Raw genomic sequence first — 23,043 nt, forward strand, 5'->3', positions numbered from 1 at the left:
TATTAGCAAAAGGGAACAGTGGAGGTGAGGGATAAATTGGGAGTATGGAAATGACATACACACACACTACTATATTTAAAATAAATAACCAACAAGGATCAACTGTATAAGAGAGGAAACTCTACTCACTATTCTGTTATAACTGAAATGGGAAAAGAATTTGAACAAGTGTAGATACATGTATATATACAACTGAATCACTATGCTGTACACCTGAAACTAACAACTTTATTAATCAACTAAACTGCAATAAAAAACTAAAAATCAAAGTAAACAAATGGGACATAACTAAACAAAAACTCTCACACAGCAACAGAAACCATAAACAAAATGAAAAGATAACCCACAGAATGGGAAAAAGTATTTGCAAATGATTAGACCCACAAGATATCAATCTCCAAAATTACAAGATCTTATGCAGCTTGATATAAAAATAAACAATCCAATCGCTTAAAGGAAGAAGACTCCAATAGACTTTTCTCCAAATAATACATACAGCTGTGCAAGAAGCACATGAGAAGAGATCAACATCACATAATTATTAGAGGAATGCAAAGCAGAACCAGAATGAGATATCACCTCCCATCTGTCAGAAAGGCCATCATCAACAAGTGTACAAACAATAAATACTGGAGCGGGTGTGGGGAAGAGACCTCCCAAGCTGTCGGTGGCACTGTAAGTCGGTGCAGCCACCATGGAGATCAGCATGAAGGTTCCTCAGAAAACAAAACTAGACCTATCATACGATCCAACTATTGGGCATCAGTTCAGTTCAGTTCAGTCGCTCAGTCGTGTCTGACCCTTTGCGACCCCATGAATTGCAGCACGCCAGGCCTCCCTGTCCATCACCAACTCCCCAAGTTGACTCAAACTCATGTCCATCAAGTTGGCGATGCCATCCAACCATCTCATCCTCTGTCATCCCCTTCTACTGCCTTCAGTCTTTCCCAGCATCAGAGTCTTTTCCAATGAGCCAACTCTTCGCATGAGGTAGCCAAAGTACTGGAGTTTCAGCTTTAGCATCATTCCTTCCAAAGAAATCCCAGGCCTGATCTCCTTTAGAATGGACTGGGTGGATCTCCTTGCAGTCCAAGGGACTCTCAAGAGTCTTCTCCAACACCACAGTTCAAAAGCATCAATTCTTCGGCGCTCAGCCTTCTTCACAGTCCAACTCTCACACCCATACATGACCACAGGAAAAACTATAGCCTTGACTAGACGGACCTTTGTTGGCAAAGTAATGTCTCTGCTTTTCAATATGCTATCTAAGTTGATCATAACTTTGCTTCCAAGGAGTAAGCGTCTTTTAATTTCATGGCTGCAATCACCATCTGCAGTGATTTTGGAGCCCCCAAAAGTAAAGTCTGACACTGTTTCCAGTCTGACACTGATTCCCCATCTATTTCCCATGAAGTGATGGGACCAGATGCCATGATCTTCGTTTTCTGAATGCTGAGCTTTAAGCCAACTTTTTCACTCTCCTCTTTGACTTTCATCAAGAGGCTTTTTAGTTCCTCTTCACTTCCTGCCATAAGGGTGGTGTCATCTGCATATCTGAGGTTACTGATATTTCTCCCAGCAATCTTGATTCCAGCTTGTGCATCTTCCAGCCCAGTGTTTCTTATGATGTACTCTGCATATAAGTTAAATAAGCAGGGTGACAATATGCAGCCTTGATGTACTCCTTTTCCTATTTGGAACCAGTCTGTTGTTCCATGTCCAGTTCTAACTGTTGCTTCCTGACCTGCATATAGGTTTCTCAAGAGGCAGGTCAGATGGTCTGGTATTCCCATCTCTTGAAGAATTTTCCACAGTTTATTGTGATCCACACAGTCAAAGGCTTTGGCATAGTCAATAGCAGAAATAGATGTTTTTCTGGAACTCTCTTGCTTTTTCCATGATCCAGCGGATGTTGACACTTTGATCTCTGGTTCCTCTGCCTTTTCTAAAGCCAGATTGAACATCTGGAAGTTCACGGTTCACGTATTGCTGAAGCCTGGCTTGGAGAATTTTGAGTATTACTTTACTAGCGTGTGAGATGAGTGCAATTGTGTGGTAGTTTGAGCATTCTTTGGCATTGCCTTTCTTGGACAAAACTATAATTCAAAAAGTTACAATGCACCCTATGTTCATAGCAGCACTGCTTACAATAGCTGAGACATGGAAGAAACCCAAATGTCCATCAACAGATAAATTCATAAAGATGAATTCATATATATTTATATGGTAAATACACACAATGAAATACTACTCATCCATAAAAAAGAATAGTATGATGCCATTTGCAGCAACATGGATGGAACTAGACATCACCAAACTAAGTGAGGTAAGTCAGGACAAATCATATATCAGTTATATGTGGAATCTAAAATATGGCATATCCTGGAGCAGGAAATGGCAACCCACTCAGTATTCTTGCCTAAAATCCCATGGACAGAGGAGCCTGGCGGGCTACAGTCCATGGGGTCGCAAATAGTCTGACACAATTTACCTACTGAGCGCACACGTGTACACACAAACACAGCGTTACAGAACAGAAAGCAGACACAGCATCATTCTTAATTTTTCCATATTTATATGCAATTAAAACGTAGAAAAAGGTGGGAGAGGAGATGGAAATATTAGTGACAATCACCCATACCCTTACACCTGCAAGTCCAATTCTATTGTGAGAACTTGAAATATATGATAAAAAAAAAAAATCCAGTGTGTGTGCATATATACTGTATATTTAAATTTTCCCTAGCTTGTCTGAGGAGAGGGTAGAAGCAACAGTATGCTTGCTTGGCACAAGGCTTCTTTTTTTTTTTTCCCAAGATTTTTTTTGATGTGTACCAATTTTTTAAACTCTTTATTGAAGTTGTTACAATAGTGTTTGTAACACTATTTTTGGATTTTTGGCTGCAGCATGTGGGATCTTAGTTTCCTGACCAGGGACTGAACTCCTACCCTCTGCATCGGATGGTAAAGTATTAGCCACTGCATCACCAGGGAAGTCCATGGCATGTGGTTCTTCAATGCTGTTCTCCATTAAAATAAAACAAGCTGAGAAGACCAATCTGAGTTTGGGGTAGGGAAAGCTTAACTAAGCCTGAAACATCTTGTCCCAGAAATAAAAATGTGCTCAAAGAATGATAGTGACATAATAAAAGGACAGAGCAGCCAGCCCAAAGGGGCTCCCACTGGCCAAATTTGAAATAACTTTAATATTAAAGTATATAGTAAAATATAGTTGGTTTTAACCAATTGCATAAAATAAAAATCCATTAGTTCCTTTTAATATAAATAAATGCATACATATATATATAATTAGATGTGATGGGCTCTGTTTTACAATAAAATGACAGCAAATAAGTATAGAAGTAAATCAATGGATGCAAAAACTGCTAGGTAAGAAAATGATAAGAAAACAGATCAAAGTTAAGTTCATCGATTTCAGGGCAATCTGATGTTATGTGCCTGTTTTTCTTTTTGGAGGACAGTTGCTCTACAATGCTGTGTTAGTTTCTACTGGACAGCGAAGTGAATCAGCTATGCTGTGCTCAGTTGCTCAGTCATGTCCAACTCTTTGCCACCCCGTGGACTGCAGCCCACCAGGCTCTTCTGTCCATGGGATTCTCCAGGCAAGAATACTGGAGTGGGTTGCCATGCCCTCCTCCAGGGGATCTTCCCAGCCCAGGGATCAAACTCAGGTAGCTCGCATTGCAGGCAGGTTTTTTACCATTTGAGCCACCAGGAAAGCCCAAGAATACTGGAGAGGACAGCTTATCCCTTCTCTACGGATCTTCTCAACCCAGGAATCGAACTGGGGTTTGCTGCATTGCAAGCGGATTCTTTACCAATTGAGCTACCAGAGAAGCCTAAATCAGCTATATATATACACATGCTGCTGCTGCTGCTGCTGCTAAGTTGCTTCAGTCATGTCCGACTCTGTGTGACCTCATAGACGGCAGCCCACCAGGCTCCCCCATCCCTGGGATTCTCCAGGCAAGAACACTGGAGTAGGTTGCCATTTCCTTCTCCAATGCATGAAAGTGAAAAGTCAAAGTGAAGTCGCTCAGTCGTATCCGACTCCCAGCGACCCCAGGGACTGCAGCCCACCAGGCTCCTCCGTCCATGGGATTTTCCAGGCAAGAGTACTGGAGTGAGGTGCCATTGCCTTCTCCGATATATATACATATACCGCCTCTTTTTTTTTGGTTTCCTTCCCATTATGTGCCTCTTGATAAAATGCAATGAGGAAGCCCCAACATCACTTCCCAGGCATCTCTGCTAAAAATGTATAACCTGAATCTAATTCTGAGGAAATGTGAGGCAAATCCAAGCTGACAGACAGTCTATAAAATAACTGCTGTACCCTTAAAAATTTTAAGATCAATAAAGACAAAGATTGAGGAAATGTTCCAGATTAAAGGAATCTATAGAAAAAGAGCACTAAATCCCTTGCGGGACTGTTAACTGGATCCTGAAATGGAGAAATAATAGCTGTAGAGAACACTAGTGGGACAATTTAAAAATCTGAATATGGATTGTGAATTAGATAATAATATTGTATCAATGCTAAATTTCATAATTTGGAGAATTATACTGAAGTAATATAAGAAAATACTCTTGCTCTTAGGAAGTACACATTGTGTACTGCTAAAGGCATACATTGTCTCCAACTTATTCTCAGTGATTCAAGAAAAAATTAATATGCCTATACACTGGAATGGGTGAATTTAACTCAGATGACCATTATATCTACTACTGCAGGCAGGAATCCCTTAGAAGAAATGGAGTGGCCATCATGGTCAACAAAAGAGTCCGAAATGCAGTACTTGGATGCAATCTCAAGAACAACAGAATGATCTCTGTTCATTTCCAAGGCAAACCATTCAATATCACAGTAATCCAAGTCTATGCCCCAACCAGTAACGCTGAAGAAGCTGAAGTTGAACGGTTCTATGAAGACCTACAAGACCTTTTAGAACTAACACCCAAAAAAGATGTCCTTTTCATTATAGGGGACTGGAATGCAAAAGCAGGAAGTCAAGAAACACCTGGAGTAACAGGAAAATTTGGCCTTGGGATACGGAATGAAGCAGGGCAAAGACTAATAGAGTTTTGCCAAGAAAATGCACTGGTCATAGCAAACACCCTCTTCCAACAACACAAGAGAAGACTCTATACATGGACATCACCAGATGGTCAACACCGAAATCAGATTGATTATATTCTTTGCAGCCAAAGATGGAGAAGCTCTATACAGTCAGCAAAAACAAGACCAGGACCTGACTGTGGCTCAGATCATGAGCTCCTTTTTGCCAAATTCAGACTTAAATTGAAGAAAGTAGGGAAAACCATTAGACCATTCAGGTATGACCTAAATCAAATCCCTTATGATTATACAGTGGAAGTGAGAAATAGATTTAAGGGCCTAGATCTGATAGATAGAGTGCCTGATGAACTACGGAATGAGGTTCGTGACATTGTACAGGAGACAGGGATCAAGACCATTCCCATAGAAAAGAAATGCAAAAAAGCAAAATGGCTGTCTGGGGAGGCCTTACAAATAGCTGTGAAAAGAAGAGAAGTGAAAAGCAAAGGAGAAAAGGAAAGATATAAGCATCTGAATGCAGAGTTCCAAAGAATAGCAAGAAGAGGTAAGAAAGCCTTCCTCAGCGATCAATGCAAAGAAATAGAGGAAAACAACAGAATGGGAAAGACTAGGGATCTCTTCAAGAAAATCAGAGATACCAAAGGAATATTTCATGCAAAGATAAGCTCGATAAAGGACAGAAATGGTATGGACCTAACAGAAGCAGAAGATATTAAGAAGAGGTGGCAAGAATACACAGAAGAACTGTACAAAAAAGATCTTCACGACCCAGATAATCATGATGGTGTGATCACTGACCTAGAGCCAGATATTCTGGAATGCGAAGTCAAGTGGGCCTTAGAAAGCATCACTACGAACAAAGCTAGTGGAGGTGATGGAATTCCAGTTGAGCTATTCCAAAACCTGAAAGATGATGCGGTGAAAGTGCTGCACTCAATATGCCAGCAAATTTGGAAAACTCAGCAGTGGCCACAGGACTGGAAAAGGTCAGTTTTCATTCCAATCCCAAAGAAAGGCAATGCCAAAGAATGCTCAAACTACCACACAATTGCACTCATCCCACACGCTAGTAAAGTAATGCTCAAAATTCTCCAAGCCAGGCTTCAGAAATATGTGAACCGTGAACTTCCAGATGTTCAATCTGGCTTTAGAAAAGGCAAAGGAACCAGAGATCAAAGTGCCAACATCCGCTGGATCATGGAAAAAGCAAGAGAATTCCAGAAAAACATCTATTTCTGCTTTATTGACTATGCCAAAGCCTTTGACTGTGTGGATCACAATAAACTGTGGAAAATTCTTCAAGAAATGGGAATACCAGACCATCTGACCTGCCTCTTGAGAAACCTATATGCAGGTCAGGAAGCAACAGTTAGAACTGGACATGGAACAATAGACTGGTTCCAAATAGGAAAAGGAGTTCGTCAAGGCTGTATATTGTCACCCTGCTTATTTAACTTATATGCAGAGTACATCATGAGGAACCCTGGACTGGAAGAAGCACAAACTAGAATCAAGATTGCCGGGAGAAATATCAATAACCTCAGATATGCAGATGACATCACCCTTATGGCAGGAAGTGAAGAGGAACTCAAAAGCCTCTTGATGAAAGTGAAAGTGGAGAGTGAAAAAGTTGGCTTAAAGCTCAACATTCAGAAACGAAGATCATGGCATCTGGTCCCATCACTTCATGGGAAATAGATGGGGAAACAGTGGAAACAGTGTCAGACTTTATTTTGGGGGGCTCCAAAATCACTGCAGATGGTGACTGCAGCCATGAAATTAAAAGACGCTTACTCCTTGGAAGGAAAGTTATGACCAACCTAGACAGCATATTCAAAAGCAGAGACATTACTTTGCCAACAAAGGTTTGTCTACTCAAGACTATGGTTTTTCCTGTGGTCACATATGGATGTGCGAGTTGGACTGTGAAGAAGGCTGAGCACCGAAGAATTGATGCTTTTGAACTGTGGTGTTGGAGAAGACTCTTGAGAGTCCCTTGGACTGCAAAGAGATCCAACCAGTCCATTTTGAAGGAGATCAGGCCTGGGATTTCTTTGGAAGGAATGATGCTGAAGCTGAAACTCCAGTACTTTGGCTACCTCATGTGAAGAGTTGACTCATTGGAAAAGACTCTGATGCTGGGAGGGGTTGGGGGCAGGAGGAGGAGAGGACGACAGAGGATGAGATGGCTGGATGGCATCACTGATTCAATGGACGTGAGTCTGAGTGAACTCCGGGAGTTGGTGATGGACAGGGAGGCCTGGCGGGCTGCAATTCATGGGGTCGCAAAGAGTCAGACACAACTGAGCGACTGATCTGATCTAATACACAGACTGGCAGATGGAAACTGGTGAATCTGTGTAGAGGGTATATGGATTTTGTTTACAGTACTCTTACAATGTTTCTGTAAGTTTGAAACTATGTCAAATAAAGAGTTATGAACACCTAAAAAAAAAAAACATGGCCCAAATGAACCTATCTACAAAGCAGAAACAGACTCACACAGAGACCAGACTGTGACTGGTAAGCGGGAGTAGGGGGAGTGGACTGGGAGTGTTGGGTTGGCAGATGCAAACTGTTAGGCTGGATAAACAACAGGGTCCTACTGGTTAACACTGGAACTATAGCCAACCTCCTGGGATAAACCATAATGGAAAGGAATATTAAAAAAAAATACATAACTGAGTCAGTTTGCTGTGTAGCTGAGATGGCACAACATTATAAATGATCTATACGTCAATTAAAAAAAAAAAACAATGATATAATTCCATTTGCAGCCACATGGATGGACCTGGAGATTATCAAAATAAGTGACGTAAGCCAGACAAAGATACAAATGAACTTATTTATGAGACAGAAACAGACTCACAGAAAAGTGGAGGGGAAAGATAAATTGGGAGTTTGGGACTGACATAAACACACTACTATATTTACAATAAATAACCAACAAGGATCCACAGTATACCAAACATAACTCTGCTCACTATTCTTTAATAACCAAATAGGAGAAGAATTTGAGAAAGAGACATATGTATATGTATCACTGAGTTACTATGCTGTACACTTGGAACTAAGAACACTGTTATTCAACTGCACTCGGATAGAAAATAAAAATTAAAACCAAAAATAAATGGTACCAAATGAAACTGAAAAGCTTTTGCACAGCAGAGGAAACCATAAGGAAAATAAGACAATCCACAAAATGGGAGAAATATTTGCAAATGATGAGACCAACAAGGGATCAATGTCCAAAACTGACAAAGAGTTCATGTAGCTCAATATCAAAAAAATAAACAACCCATCAAAAAAATGGAAGGAGACCTAAACAGACTTCTGTCCAAAGAAGACACACAGATGACCACAGGCACATGAGAAGATGCTCAACATCACTAATTATTAGAGAAATGCAAACCAAAACTACAATGAGGTATCACCTCACACTGGTCAGAATGGCCATCATCAAAAAGTTTACAAACAGTAAATGCTGGAGAGGGTGTGGAGAAAAGGGAAACCTCCTACACCGTTGCTGGGAACAGACCGTGGTGCTGAAGACTCTTGAGAGTTCACTGGACTGCAAGATCAGACCAGTCAATCCTAGAAGAAATCAACCCTGAATATTCATTGAACATCCTGATGCTGAATTTCCAATACTTTGGCCACCTGATGCCAAGAGTTGACTCCTTGGAAAAGACCCTGATGCTGGAAAAGATTGAAGGCAAAAGAAGAAGGGGCAGAAGATGAGACAGTTAGATAGCATCATCAACCCAATGGACACAAAGTTGAATAAACTCTGGGAGACAGTGGAGGACAGAGTAGCCTGGTGTGCTGCAGTCCATGGGGTCGCAAAGAGTCAGACACAACTTAGCTACTGAACAACAGTCACTATGGAGAACAGTATGGAGGTTCCTTAAAAAACTAAAAACAGAGTTACCATATGATCCAGCAATCCCACTCCTGGGCATATATTTGGACAAAGCTATAATTTAAAAAGATACACGCACACCTATGTTCACAGCAGCGCTGCTTACAATAGCTGAGACAAGGAAGAAACCTAAATGTCCATCAACAGATAAATTCATAAAGAAGATACGCTACATATATACACTGGAATATTACTCAGCCATGAAAAAGAATGAAATAATGCCACATGCAGTAACATGGATACACCTGAAGATTATCATACTAAGTGAGGTAAGCCACACAGAGAAAGGCACATATCACATAATGTCGCTTATATGCACAAATGAAAAATATGCAAATACACTTATTTACAAAACAGAAACAGTCACAGACTAAAAAAAAACAAACAGGATTACCAGTGGAAAAAGGTGGAGGGAAGGGATGAATTGAGAGCTTGGGATTGACATATACACACTAAAATGTTTAAAACAGATAACCAATAAGGACCTACTGTACAGCACAGGGAACTCTCAACAATCTCTAATAGCTTAAATGAAAAAAGAATTTGAAAAAGAGAAAATACATGTATATGTATAACTGAATTACTTTTCTGTACACCTGAAAATAATACAACATTGTTAATCAACTACACTCCAACGTAAAATAAAAACAAAAAAGACAACCCACAGAATGGGAGATGTCTGCAAATGATGTGACCAACAAGGGATTAGTCTCCAAAATTTACAAAAGCTCAGGATGCTTAACAGCATTAAAACAACCCAATCAACTAATGGGCAGAAGACCTAAATAGACATTTCTCCAAAGAAGACAGATGGCCAAAGGCACTTAAAAATGTTTAACATCGCTGGTTATTAGAGAGATGCAAATCAAAACTACAATGAGATATCGCTTCACAGCAGCCAGAATAGCTACCATCAAAAAATGCACACACAATAAATGCTGTAGAGGGTGTGGAGAGAAGGGAACTCTCCGACACTGTTGGTGGGAATGTAAATTGGTGCAGCCACTCTGGAGAACAGTATGGAGGTTCCTTAAAAAACAGAGCTATCATATATACGGCCCTGCAATCCCACTCCGGGCATATATCCAGAGAAAAACATGATCCTAAAGGATACACACATCCCAGTGTTCATTGCAGCATTGTTGACAACAGCCAAGACACGTAAGCAACCTAAATGTCCAGAGAGGAATGGATAAAGAAATGTTACATATACCCTAGGAATATTACTCAGCCATTAAAAAGAATGAAATAATGCATTTGTAGCAACATGAATGGACCTAGAAATTGTCATAGTGAAGTAAGTCAGACAGAAGAGAAATATCATATGACATTCCATATATGTGGAATCTAAAAAGAAATGATACAAACAAACCTACGAAACAGAGACTCACAGAGAAAGAACTTATGGTTGCCAGGGGGAAAGAATAGTTAGGGAGTTTGGAATAGACATGTACACTCTGCTACATTCAAAATGGATAACCAACAAGGACCTACTCTATAGTATATGGAACTCCACTCAATGTTATGTGGTACCCTGAATGAGAGGGGAATTTGGGGGAGAATGGGCACATATATACAGATGGCTAAGTCACTTTACTGTCCACCTGTAACATCACAACATTATTAATCAATTACACCCCAATACAAAATAAAAAGTTAAAAATTAATAAAGTAGATAACCAACAAGGACCTACTGCATAGCACACAGAACTCTGCTCAATAGTCTAATAGTCTAAATGAGAAAAGAAATTTAAAAAGGGTAGATACATGTATATGTTTAACTGAATCACTTTGCTGTTCACCTGGAACTAACACAACATTGTTAATCAGCTATACTCTAACGTAAAATCGAAAACAAAAAGGACCTCATTAAACTCAAAAGTTTTTGCACAGCAAACTAAACCATAAACAAAAGACAACCCACAGAATGGGAGATGTTAAAAGATCAATCTCCAAATTTTTCAAGAGCTCATGCATCTCAATATTAAAAAAAAAAAAAGAAAAGAAAACCACCCAATCAAAACACAGGCAGGAGACCTAAAAAGACTTTTCTCCAAAGATACAGATGTCTACTAAGAGGTACATGAAAAGATGCTTAATATCACTAATTATTAGAGAAATGCAATCAAAACTACAATGAGGGCTTCCCTGGTGGCTCAGCAGAGAAGAATCTGCCTGCCAATGCAAGAGATACCAGTTTGATTCCTGGTCCGAGAAGATTCCCATATGCCTTGGAGTAACTAAGCCCGTGCTTCACAATACTGAGCCTGTGCTCTAGAGCCTGAAAATCACGACTACTGAGCCCACGAGACTCAACGACTGAAGCCCGAGTGCCCTATGGCCTGTGCTCTGCAACAAGAGAAGCCTGCACACCAGGATGAACAAGCAGCCCTGGCTTGCCGAAACTAGAGAAAAGCCAATGCGGCAAAGAAGATCCGGGACGGTCAAAAAATAAATAACACGAAAAAATAAAGTTCTTTAAAAAAAAACCTACAATGCGATATCACCCCACACCAATTAGAATGGTGATCATCAAAAATTCCAAAAAAGATAAGGACTTCCGTAGAGGTTCAGTGGTTAAGACTCCAGGTTTCCAAGGCAAGTGGCATGGGTTAGATCCCTGGTTGGTCAGGGAACTAAGATCCCACATGACATGCAGCTCGGACAAGAAAATACATTAAAAAAAAAAAAAACCTACAAATTTTTTTTTTTACTGACTGAGGCTTCCTGATGCCTCAGTCAGTAAAGAATCTGCCTGCAATGCAGGAGAGCTGAGTTCCATCCCTGGGTCAGGCAGATGCCCTGGAGAAGGAAATGGCAACCCACTCCAGTAATCTTGTCTGGGAAACCCCATAGACAGAAGAACCTGGCGGGCTACAGGCCATGGGGTTGCAAGAGGCGGACAAGACTTAGCCATGAAGCCACTCATATACTTTCCTTAAACAGAAGTTACAATAAAATGTTTTTTTAAAAAACTACAAAGAATAAATGCTGAGGGTGAGAAGAAAACGGAAACCTCCTACACAGTTGGTGGGAATATAAACTGGTGGAGCCACTATGGAGCACAGTATAGAGGGTCCTCAGAAAACTAAAAAAAGAATTACCATCAATCTGCAATCCCACTACTTGGCATCTACCTGAAAAACACCCAGTTCAAAAAGATACAAGCTGTTTTCTATGTCTGCATCTCCACTGCTGCCCTGCAATCGGTTTATCAGTACCATCTTTCTAGATTCCATATACATGTGGTTAAGAGATTTGTTTTTCTCTCTGACTTAAATCACTCTAGCTAAATCATGTTGATGTATGGCAGAAATCAAACCAATATTGTAAAGCAATTATCTTTCAATTAAAAATAAAATTATTAATTTAAAAATATAAGAGGAAAAAAATGCAAACTAAAAAAAAGGTACAAGCTGAGGGCTTCCCTGGTGATTCAGTGATAGAGAATCTGCCTGCCAAGGCAGGAGACAAGAACCAAGGCAGGATCAATCCCTGGTCTGGGAATATCCCACATGCTGCAGAGCAACTAAGCCTGTGCACCACAACTACTGAGCCTGTGCTCTAGAGCTCGTGACCCACAGCGGCTGATCTCAGCAATGGGAGGAACCACTGCAGTGAGAAGCCGGCGCACCGAAACTAGGGAGTAGCCCCCGCTCACCACGACTAGACAAAGGCCTGTGCAGCAATGAAGACCCAGCACAGACAAAAGAGTGAGTGGGTGAGTGAAAGTCTCTCAGTCACTTCTGACTCCTCGAGACCCCACGGACTACCCATGGAATTCTCCAGGCCAGAATACTGCAGTGGCTAGTCTTTCCGTTCTCCAGGGGACCTTCCCAACCCAGGGATAGAACCCAGGTCCCCCATATTGCAGGCTGATTCTTTACCAGCTGAGCCACAAGGGAAGCCCCAAAATACTGGAGTGGGTAACCTTTCCTTTCTCCAGTGGATCTTCCTAACCTGGGAATCGAACCAGGGTCTCCAGCATAAAGGCAGATTCTTTAACATCTGAGCTATCAGGAAAGCCCCTGACACAGCCAAAAATAAATACATAAAAAACTAAATATGTTAAAAACAAAAAAAAAGAGTTCTCTGAAATTGTTAAAAAAAAAAAAAAAAAGAAAAAAGATACAAGTGGGACTTCCCTGGAAGTCCAGTGACTAAGACTCAGAGCTTTCAGTGCAGGGGGCTCGCGTTCTATCCCTGGTCAGGGAATTAAGATCCCATATACTGCGAGTGCAGCCAAAAACAAATAAATAAACACACGCACCCCAATGTTCACTGCAGCCCTGTTTACAATAGCCCAGACATGGAAGCAACGCAAATGTCCACCGACAGATGAATAAACAAGATGTGGTGTACACACACACACACACACACACTGGAGCATCACCCAGCCATTAAAAAGAATGCAATAATGTCACTTGCAGCAACATGGGTGGACCTGGATATCATCATGCTAAGTGAAGTGAACCAGACAGAAAAAGGCAAACACTAAAAGCACAAGCAACAAAAAAAGCACTTCATTAAAATTTTTAAACACTGTGTGTCAAAGGACACTGTGGAAAATGTGAAAAAACAATCCACACAATATAGGAGAAAATATCTGTATCATATAGGTGATACATATTTTTTAGATTCCCCATATGATATGCCTTATATGGGGAAATCTAGAAAAAAAAGATACAAATGAACTTATTTACAAAACAGAAACAGACTCAGGCTTAGAAAATAAACTTTGAGTTAGGAAAGGGGAAAAGTGGAGGGGAGTGATACACTGGGAGTTTGGGACTGAGATCTACACACTATTACATGTATTTATTATTTTGTATTTTGTATGGCATGTGTGCGTGCTCAGTTGCTTCAGTCGTGTCCAACTCTTTGCGACCCTATGGACAAGAGCCCAACAGGCTCCTCTGTCCAAGGGAATTCTCCAGGCAAGAATACTGGAGCGGGTGGCCATGCCCTCCTCCAGAGATCTTTCCCACCCAGGGATCAAACCCACACCCCCTGCGATTCCTGCACTGCAGGTGGATTCTTACCTACTGAGCCACCTGGGAAGCCCCATTTTGTATTGGGGTATAGCCAATTAACAAACAATGTTGTGACAGTTTCAGGTGAACAGCAAAGGGACTCAGCCATCCATGTACATATATCCATTCTCCCCCAAACTCCCCTCCCATTCAGGATGCCACATAACCTTGAGCACAGTTCTATGTGCTACAGGAATGTGTCCTGCTAGATTTTAAATGGATAACCAACAAGCACCTACTGTATAGCACATGGAACTCTGCTCAATATTCTCTAATAACCAAGATGTAGAATTTCAAAAAACAGTGGACACGTGCTGCTGCTGCTAAGTCGCTTCAGTCGTGTCCGACTCTGTGTGACCTCATAGACGGCAGCCCTCCAGGCTCCCCCGTCCCTGGGATTCTCCAGGCAAGAACACTGGAGTGGGTTGCCATCCTTCTCCAACGCATGAAAGTGAAAAGTGAAAGTGAAGCCGGTCAGTCGTGTCTGACTCTTCGAGACCCCACGGACTGCAGCCTACCAGGCTCCTCCGTCCATGGGATTTTCCGCCTGAGGTGCACATATACCTGAATCACTTTGCTGCACACCAGGAACCAACACAACGTTGTTATTCAACTAATACTCCAATATAAAATAAAAATCAGGGACCTCCCTGGTGATCCAGTGGCTAAGACTCCCCACCAACCCGCACTGAAAGGGGCCCAGGTTCAATCCCTGGTCAAGGAATTAGATCCCCCAAATCACAACTAAAAGACCCTGCATGCCTGCAACTAGGACCTGGAGCAGCTAAACAAATAAAAATAAAATTCAAAAAAATTTTTAAATAAAGCGAGTGGAAATAATATTACAGTGAAAACCTGAACTACAGTTGGTACACACGCCCCAAACGGCACCCCGTCTCCCAACCCCTCGCGGGGCCCCCTCCGCGTCCTCACCCACGTCCATCCATTCAGGTGGGAGCAGCCGACACTTCTGTCTCTGCTTCAGGTTGACTGCCAGCCACAGAGGTACCTGCACCGGTAGGCCGGGGTTGAAAGGCCCCAGGTCGCCCTGCAAACACGCACACCCCGTCACTCACAAGTGCAGGGCTTGGACCTCCGCAGTACGCGAGCTGACGCCCTGCGCGGTCTCGACCGGCCCCGCGCCCCGCCACCACCCTGCACCGGTTCCCCAGCCCCGCCCGACTACATCTGCGGGCCTGGGCCCCGACAACCCAGCCCGCCAGGAGCGGGAGCCCACCAGACCGAGCCGGGGGCCCGGCGGTTCTCACCCCGATGAGGTAGATCTTGTCCAGGCTGAAGTTCGGGATGATGGTGACCAGCTCCTTCTCGGCCAGAAACTCCACCTCCGCTGCATCCATGGCGTCGCCACCGGCCGACCCAGGGCTCGCCGCCGCCGCCTCAGGTCCCTCAGTTTCCGAGAAAACACCACTGTGTCTGCCGCTTTCCCGCCACCGCGCAGAGCCCGCCCCCTGACCGGAAGGAGCCCTGGCCGGCCTATAGGAAGACGGCGCTTTACGTGGGGCGGTGGAAGGCGGGGAGAATGACTGTTACGAGCCCGCGGATTGGCCATCTTGAACGTGACTGCGGAGCGGGTCCTGCCCCCTCGAGGCAGGCCCCGCCCGTCCCCGTGTCCCGGTCTCGTCCCTCCCGTGCGCCGCTAACTTGGAGCCGCCGGCTCACCTGCACCTAGGACCGCCCTCGGTGGCCCTTCACGAGCCCCGGGCGCCTGCCTTCCCACACCGCGAGTCAAAATGGGGCTGGGTGGGCTTCGGGGCCGGGAGTTGTTCATTCGCTCAGTCGTGTCCGACTCTTTGCAACCCCTTGGACTGCAGCGCGCCAGGCCTCCCTGTCCATCACCATCTCCCCCAGCTTGCTCAAACTCATGTCCATCGAGTCGGTGATGCCACCCAATCATCTCATCCTCTGTCGCCCCCTTCGGAGCCAGGAGTTAAAGCATGTAATTGGTAACGGTGTAACCTGGCTACACAAACGCGGTGCCCCCACCGACCCACCCAAATAGAGTGAGGGAAGGCGTTGTTTCCTTTAAGTTCACAATCTTCTGGCCAATGCAGATTCCTTCATCGCACCCACATATTCCCATTCAGAAACTGCTGGAGAAAAGGCTCACAACCTGCACTTTTACAGGCTCCGCAGGTGAAAACCTGTGAAGGGGCGAGTTTGCAAATACGGATCAGTGAGTCCGGCTATTAACTGTTGGTCCGTCCGGGTGCCCTCTATAGAGTGGGTTCACGTGAACCATTGCAGCAGTGGTTCTCAGGCCCTCCTCTGGCAGCATCCCTTCCCTACCCTCCCTCACCCTTCCCCCAGAGATGCCCCGTGTTGACGTGCACGCTCCCTCAGACTTCTGATTCAGTGGTCTGGGTGAGGATAGAGGACTGACCTCTAACCAGGGTCAGGGGGATTCCAGTGGCGTGATGATAAGCCAGCAGAGCTTCCACCTGAGGTGAAGCAGCTAGAGGAGGACTGGGGTGGGGGGGAAGGTGATGCTGAATTTGACAGCATTAGCTTTAGGCTCCAAGAAAAAGCATATGTGACAGGAGTATTTCAGGGTTCTAGATCCCTTCAGGAAAGCTCCCTCACCCCACAAAACCACACACTTTCCCGTCTAACAATCCAGAAAACTGCCCCATGCCAGGTTGTTGGGAAGATGAAATAAAGCCATCATCCAGTTCTGCCCATTCACACGGCCTGGAAAGCGGTTTGTTGTTTATCTGCGTTGGAAATGATCATGAGGAGCCTGGAGATTTCCTTCATTGTGTCATTTACGAAGACAAATACTTTCCAAGAAAATAAAAGATCCCTCGGGAATGCTGTCTAACCGAGAGCAAGTGACCACTCTGAACCTCTGTATTTTCATCTGCAAGAGAGGTAGGAAGGGAAGGAGTCCCCAGGGTATTTGGGGAAGAGGGGGGTGGCAGGCCACCTGGCCCCTCCTAAAATAGAAGCTCCCTCAGGCATCTGCAGAGAGTGTGTGCCAACTTGTCTGGGTTTTGATTGATGGGGCAATGTTTCCTTGACTGGCAAATATTTGTGTTTCAAAGTTGGAGAGGCTTCCCTCCCTGATTTCCGCAGACTGTAAAAGCACAAAGGAAAAGAGCTGGTGGGAGAGCCGAGGTTCAGAGAGGCCCTGGTGGGATCGTGAGTGCTAGCAGAGCCCAGTGTCCTGGCGTCCTTTCTGGGAACGTGGGGACTTGCTGCTGCTTACGTCACAGGGCTGTAGGCAGAACGAGACAAAGGGGGTGCGGCCTTCCACACTACAAAACGGTGGCGTCTTGGAGCCTCAAACTGGAGTAGACACCAAGGTCCTTCAGTTCAGTTCAGTTACTCAGTTGTGTCCGACTCTTTGTGACCCCACGGACTGCAGCACGCCAGGCCTCCCTGTCCATCGCCAACTCCCAGAGCTTACTCAAACTCATGTCCATTGAGTCAGTGATGCCATCCAACCATTTCATCCTCTGTCGTCCCCTTCTCCTCCCGCCTTCAATCTGTCCCAGCATCAGGGTCTTTTCAAATGAGTTGCATCTGGTGGCCAAAGTATTGGACAAATATTGGGCAAACAAGTATTGAACAAGGTATTGGCCAAGGTCCTTAGGGGGACCTTGTTAAAGCACCATGATTCACAACAGCCAAAAGGTGGAAACCACCCAGATGTCCACTGCTCTCCTGTGGTCCCCGGGGAATGGCGGGGAAGCAGTGACTTGTTGCAGGTGGCGTCTCCCAGCTAGGGAGGTGGCTAGACTTAGTCATGGAAGCAGAAGGGACATGCAGAGCAGAAAAACACCTCCTCCTGAAACTCTCTTCCCTCATCGCAGCTGAAAGGGGCCCTTGGGATGGTACCCTCCAAGGACAAAGACTGCTTCACTACCTGGGCCCCTCTAAGGTCTCAAGGCAGGGGTGATAGCATGACCCCTGCAGGCCTGGCTCTCCTGCTGTTTCTGGCCACTGGCGAATTTTACTGGTGGGGCCCAGCCGCTCCAACTGGTACCTCTTCCCACCTTCACCTCCTAAAGCCCTCGGGAGGCTGGGAGCGAACGACTGATGTAGGCGAAGTTCTCAGATGCGTCTGGCCCAGCTGTGCAGACAGCCGTGGTTCCTGCACCTGGCGGCAGGGCTGGCTCTGCTCACGACAGCCCTCAAGGTGTCCTTCTCCCTGCTGAGTGCTGGTGAATGAAGCAGGAAAGACAGACAGCTCCCGTCATCCAGGGCCGCTGTGTAAGCTGCTCCCCAGAACCTGACCAGATCCTGAGCGGGCCGGGTGAGAGATGCAGGTCGGGGAGTGACGTGAATGGATGAGCAGTTTACAGAAAGAGAGCTCTGGGGGGCGGAGTGGGGATGGGACCCAGTCCAGCAGCAGGAGAATCACCTGAAGGCTGGGACCGGATGTCTAGCTGAGCACTAGCGGTGGCACCTAGGGCAACAGCCAGGGGACCAAGAGGAGGGACGGTCTGAAACCAGAGCCCGAGGACTGCCTGCAGGGTCCCGGCAAGCCTGGCCCGGGAAGCCTCCGGACCCCACCCAGTGGCCACAGGTCTTTCCCAGCCGCCTGTGGCTCCGCACAGCCGGCAGCGTCCCCCTAATCGCCGCCGCTGGGCCTGCGAGTCCCTCCCTGCTGTTTGCAGGCCACCAGAGTCTGGCAGGGGAGCCAGCCCGTGAGCCGCAGGGCGCACATCACAGCTGAGCCGGGTGGGAGCTCTCAAATGCCTCCGACACAGTGCCAATACACTCTTGTGTCTTTTTGCCATCTGCTGCTGTCATTAAAAAATTACATTTCCATCTGTTTTCACACTTTTCTCCCCTCCCAGCCTCCCCTCCCAGAGGCATACAGCATGAATCCCACGTCGAGGACGCGATCACTGCCTCGCCTCTTGGAGCCTAGGAACATTGCTGGGACACACGGGGTTAGGGATAATGGGCTTCATGGGCGACCAGAGCTGTTCATTCCTCCTAAGTTGACACTGACCGTGACCTCTGCCCTCCACACACCAACCCCTCCACACACACTTTGCGGGAAGCCACTTACAAAGCTTTTTTTGGTTGCTGGTTTTAATTAGTATGTGTGGCTTTAGCATTAAAAATAAATGGAAAATAAACTGCAAGCATTAGTAACCATTTCCCCTGGGAATGTATTTAAGGAAGAACAGACTCAAGAAATAAGAATCAGGCAGCCATGTCTTGGGCTCAGAAAAAAATTGTCATTCTAGACCAACCCCAAAGATGTAACCCCCCTCCCTGACTGATACAGCATGCCTGACCTTTCATGAAGGGTCAAGTCCACGGAAAACCCAACAACCCCCTCACAAGTTTGCGACCACAGACTTCGCCTGGTGGATCTCCTCAAACACAGCTTTGCAAACATCAGCATAATCGGTAACACTCTAGGTTCTGTACGTATGGTCATCTGTTTCATCTTCCCAACAACCTGGTTACTACCTTCTTTTGAAGATAGAGGAAGCTGAAGCTCAGAGTTGATCAGTTAATAATTTATTTTTTTTAAACTTTTGGCTGTGCCCCACAGCACGTGGGACCTAGTTCCCCAACCAGGAGTCGAACCCACCTCCCCTGCATTGGAAGGGGGAGTCATAACCATTGGACTGCCAGGGAAGTCCGATGCTGAGGCTCAGAGAGGCAAAGTAACTCGCTCCAGGTTGCCCATCTGACAAAGGAAGCATGGGGGTGGACGTGGCAGGCTGGGCCCTAGGCTCCGAGGAAGGCTTCAGGTGGAAGCAGTTTATTCACAAGGCCCTCCTGGGATGCTCCAGGAAGGCGGGAGATCTCCAGGGCCAGTTCAGGTTAAGGAGCAAGTTTCTACTGCTGGCCCCTTGGGGCTCAGACCACCCCCACCCCACCCCGCTCCCCAGCAACCTGGGGCTCCCAGGGAAGCCTGGCTCCTCACAGTACCAGCACTGCCCCCAGGGAGCTGGTTAGAGACACAACAGTAGGCCCACCCCAGACCTCCCCTAACAAAGGGCATCTGCCTTTGAACCGGCTCCCTGCTGACAGCACCGGCACAAAGCACCAGGTTGTCTGAATCCCCTCACCAGCACCAGGAGGAGGAACAAATGAGGTGGGGCATGTATCTGCTAACTCCCATCCCTAGTGGGTGAGGGGTACCGCCAGGCGGCCTGGAGAGCCCCCAAACCAGTGGCTCCTGCAGCAGAGGAAGCCCTCGGGCGCTGGAGGGGAACCCTGCCCTCGTGCACACACACGGGGCTCTGTCACGCCCAGGGACGGGGTCCCAGGTGCCCGCTTCCACCACCTGCCCCACACTCACCCCTCCAGACTCCTCAGGTCCCCGCTGCGTTGTGCCCATTCCCCAGACGAGCAAACGGAGGCCCAGGGAGGTGTGTGCCCTGTGTGATCATGGCCCCCATTTACTGACTGTCTGCTCCATGCCAGGTACTATGTGGTTGTTGCACGGAGATCGTTTTCCTTAACGCACGTGGGCTTGCCACGTGGGAGGTCCTGCTCTCCTCACTTCACAGGTGAAGACAAGATTCAGAGGGGCTGAAGCTTTCCAAGGTCACACTGCACAGCCCAGGGTCCGGCCAACACCCTTGCTGGCATCCACTCCCCCTGTTCTTTCTCACGCTCCTAAGAAGGAATGCTGGGGGGCTGCAGTGGGCTGCCCTGCCCCCTGCCATCACACCCCCCGCCTCGCCCCTTCCTCACGAAGAGACAGAGCTAGCTTGAAGGCAGAGCCTCAGGAGCAGTGAGCATTGCACAGGGTTTCTTCTGACTTGGGGGGCAGGTGTCACCAGGAAGGGTCCCCCTCACTCAGTTGGGGTGCATGCTCCATGCTGGCTCTAAAAGGAATGAGCCCTTCAGATTCAAGAGGCCCAGAGCCCAGGACTGGTGTGGGTGCCTTGGACTGCAAGACCTTTCTGCAGGAGACCAAGGGGACTCACCTGGCCCTGCAAGAAAGCCAAACCGGCCCCCAGGGCTGCAAAGCCTCTGGCCAGCCTCCACCTGCTCTCCAGCTCACAGTCCTCTTGCTGTTGCCATGGGCACTAAAAGCCTGGGGTGAAGTGTCCATTAGCCACCACAGGTTACTCAGTGGGCTGGAGGCCTCTGAGCAGTACCCAGGAGATGGGGGGTGGGCTCTCCTGGCCTGCACACACAGCCAGCTCTCAGGACGAGCACCCAGCCCTGAGACCAGCATCCCCTGGGTCCCAGAGGGAAGGGACTGGGGCAAAGTGTCCACGTCACCTCCAGGGGGATATAAGGGGCGCCGAGTATCCAGGGAGAAAGGGACAAACAAGAAATATTGCTGAGTGGCAGCTTCATGTGGATGGTAAGAATGCGGGGTCTGGGTTCAAGTTCTCACTCTCTGACGACCTTGGGCTCTAAGTTTCTCAGATGCCCCGTCTGTAAAATGGGGGTAATCACAGCGTCTACACCAGAAAACTAGACGGTTATTCCCAGCCCATCACTCCCTCCCTTTATAGACATGTCTGTCCCTTCCCGTGCCATGTGACTGCCCAGCTCAGCCACGTGGGGTGTGTCTGTGTGGCTTGCCTGCTCCACATGTGGAAGCTGAGAACGCTCCTGCGGGCCTGGCTTGTGCTCTGAGCGTCTGCAGTGAGAACGCACTCTGGGCGCTACTGGCCACAGAATGAGGAGGGCCAATTGAGGGGCCAAGACCACCCGAAAACCCATAACCAGCTAGACCAGCCCCTCCATGATAAGCGATTCTCTTAAACTTACCTCTGTACTGAATGTGCTCCATCTCCTCTGCCCGCACAAGGAGCAGAGTCCGCAGCACGTTACACGGGATCTTTATTTACAATGCAAAAAAGAACTTATAAATCACTTTCTGGACAGTTTCGATGCCTTTAAGACAACGTGTAAAAAAGGAGCCAGTCCTGTGCAAGAAGTCCTTATGTGTGTGTGCACCTCCAGGGCGCCTGTCTGCATGGCCCTGGGCGCTGGGAGTCCACCTGGCCAGAAGGGAGCCTCTCCTGGACGGCGTCTGTCACCATGCCCGGGGTCAGCGAGAACGTGCAGGCGTCGGAGGTCTGGTCCACCCCACGGGGCCTGAGAAGTGTCGCTCTGGAAGCGGGCGGGGCTGACTGCTCGCTCCTCTCCCCACGCCTCTGGTCCAGCGCTGGAACCGGTGCGTCCTCCCAGCCAGCGTCCTCAGCAGAGTGTCCCAGGGTCCCGGACATGCGGAGAGGGGGACGGCCAGAGCAGGAGCCGGGGCAGGCACACCCCTGACCTGCGTCGCCGCCTCAGGCCTCAGGGTCAAGGTCTCCATCCTCCGTGCACGACCCAGACTCGTCCAGCCAGACTAGGAGACAGAGGTGGGGTCCACATCCGGATGGGCCCCCCACACCAGGCCCCTTTCCCCAGAAGCTCCAGGGCCGGGGCCTCAGGCCACGTTGCTTCATCGTATCCCTCCAAGCTCTGCGCACGCAGGGCGGTGGTGTCAGCCGATTCAGAGAGGGAACCCAGTGACGTGGGTCTCACGGGCTCTCCCCCTCTCCTCTGGCCACCCCAAGCCCCGAGCTGCCCCAGATCTCAGGCTGAGGCTCCTGGGATTGAACCTCCCCCACCACATACACCCCATGGCTCAGCTGCTTCAGACCGCCTGCCTGGAGATGCCTGCATGCCTGAGGCTTGGCAGGAGGTCAACACACCCACCCTCCAGTTCCAGGTGGGAAAGTGAGGCCCCGAGAGGGGACATGCCCCCCTAGTCAGCAGGGTGGTCAGGGCAGGGCGGGGTTCTCGCCCATCTCTCACTGTGGGGGAAGCCCCAGGGATCTTTCAGCGCCGGGAGCCCGCAGCCCCATTGGATGTGCCGCCCAGGCCTGCCAGGCTGTCCCCCTGCCCTAAACGTGTCACTGGTGAGGAGACTGGCCACACAGGCACCGTGCGGGCTGTGGGCTCGGGCCCCTGACCTTCCTCGTCACCAACTCTCACAGCCTCTGAGGCATGACCACTCTCTGTGATACGGGGGAGCTGGGGCC

General features: G+C 47.3%; 2 protein-coding genes across 4 annotated transcripts in view; both read right to left on the reverse strand.

Moving 5' to 3' along the window:
* Positions 1–15,514, reverse strand: part of GINS2 (GINS complex subunit 2) — a 39,110-nt gene extending 23,596 nt beyond the window's left edge. The window contains exons 1-2 of the mRNA XM_019978790.2: positions 15,325–15,514; positions 14,990–15,104 (exon numbers count right to left, since the gene is read on the reverse strand). Coding sequence (XP_019834349.1) covers positions 14,990–15,104; positions 15,325–15,414 — 205 coding nt within the window. The 5' untranslated portion in view covers positions 15,415–15,514. The remainder of the gene's footprint in view (positions 1–14,989; positions 15,105–15,324) is intronic.
* A 6,322-nt stretch (positions 15,515–21,836) lies between these two features.
* Positions 21,837–23,043, reverse strand: part of C18H16orf74 (chromosome 18 C16orf74 homolog) — a 29,848-nt gene continuing 28,641 nt past the window's right edge. For all 3 annotated transcript variants that reach the window (XM_070770411.1, XM_070770410.1, XM_019980233.2), the window contains one exon: positions 21,837–22,364. In XM_070770411.1, the coding sequence (XP_070626512.1) occupies positions 22,306–22,364 (59 nt within the window). In that variant the 3' untranslated portion in view covers positions 21,837–22,305. The remainder of the gene's footprint in view (positions 22,365–23,043) is intronic.

The sequence above is a fragment of the Bos indicus genome, chromosome 18 (genome assembly GCF_029378745.1).
Source record: "Bos indicus isolate NIAB-ARS_2022 breed Sahiwal x Tharparkar chromosome 18, NIAB-ARS_B.indTharparkar_mat_pri_1.0, whole genome shotgun sequence".
NCBI lineage: Eukaryota > Metazoa > Chordata > Mammalia > Artiodactyla > Bovidae > Bos > Bos indicus.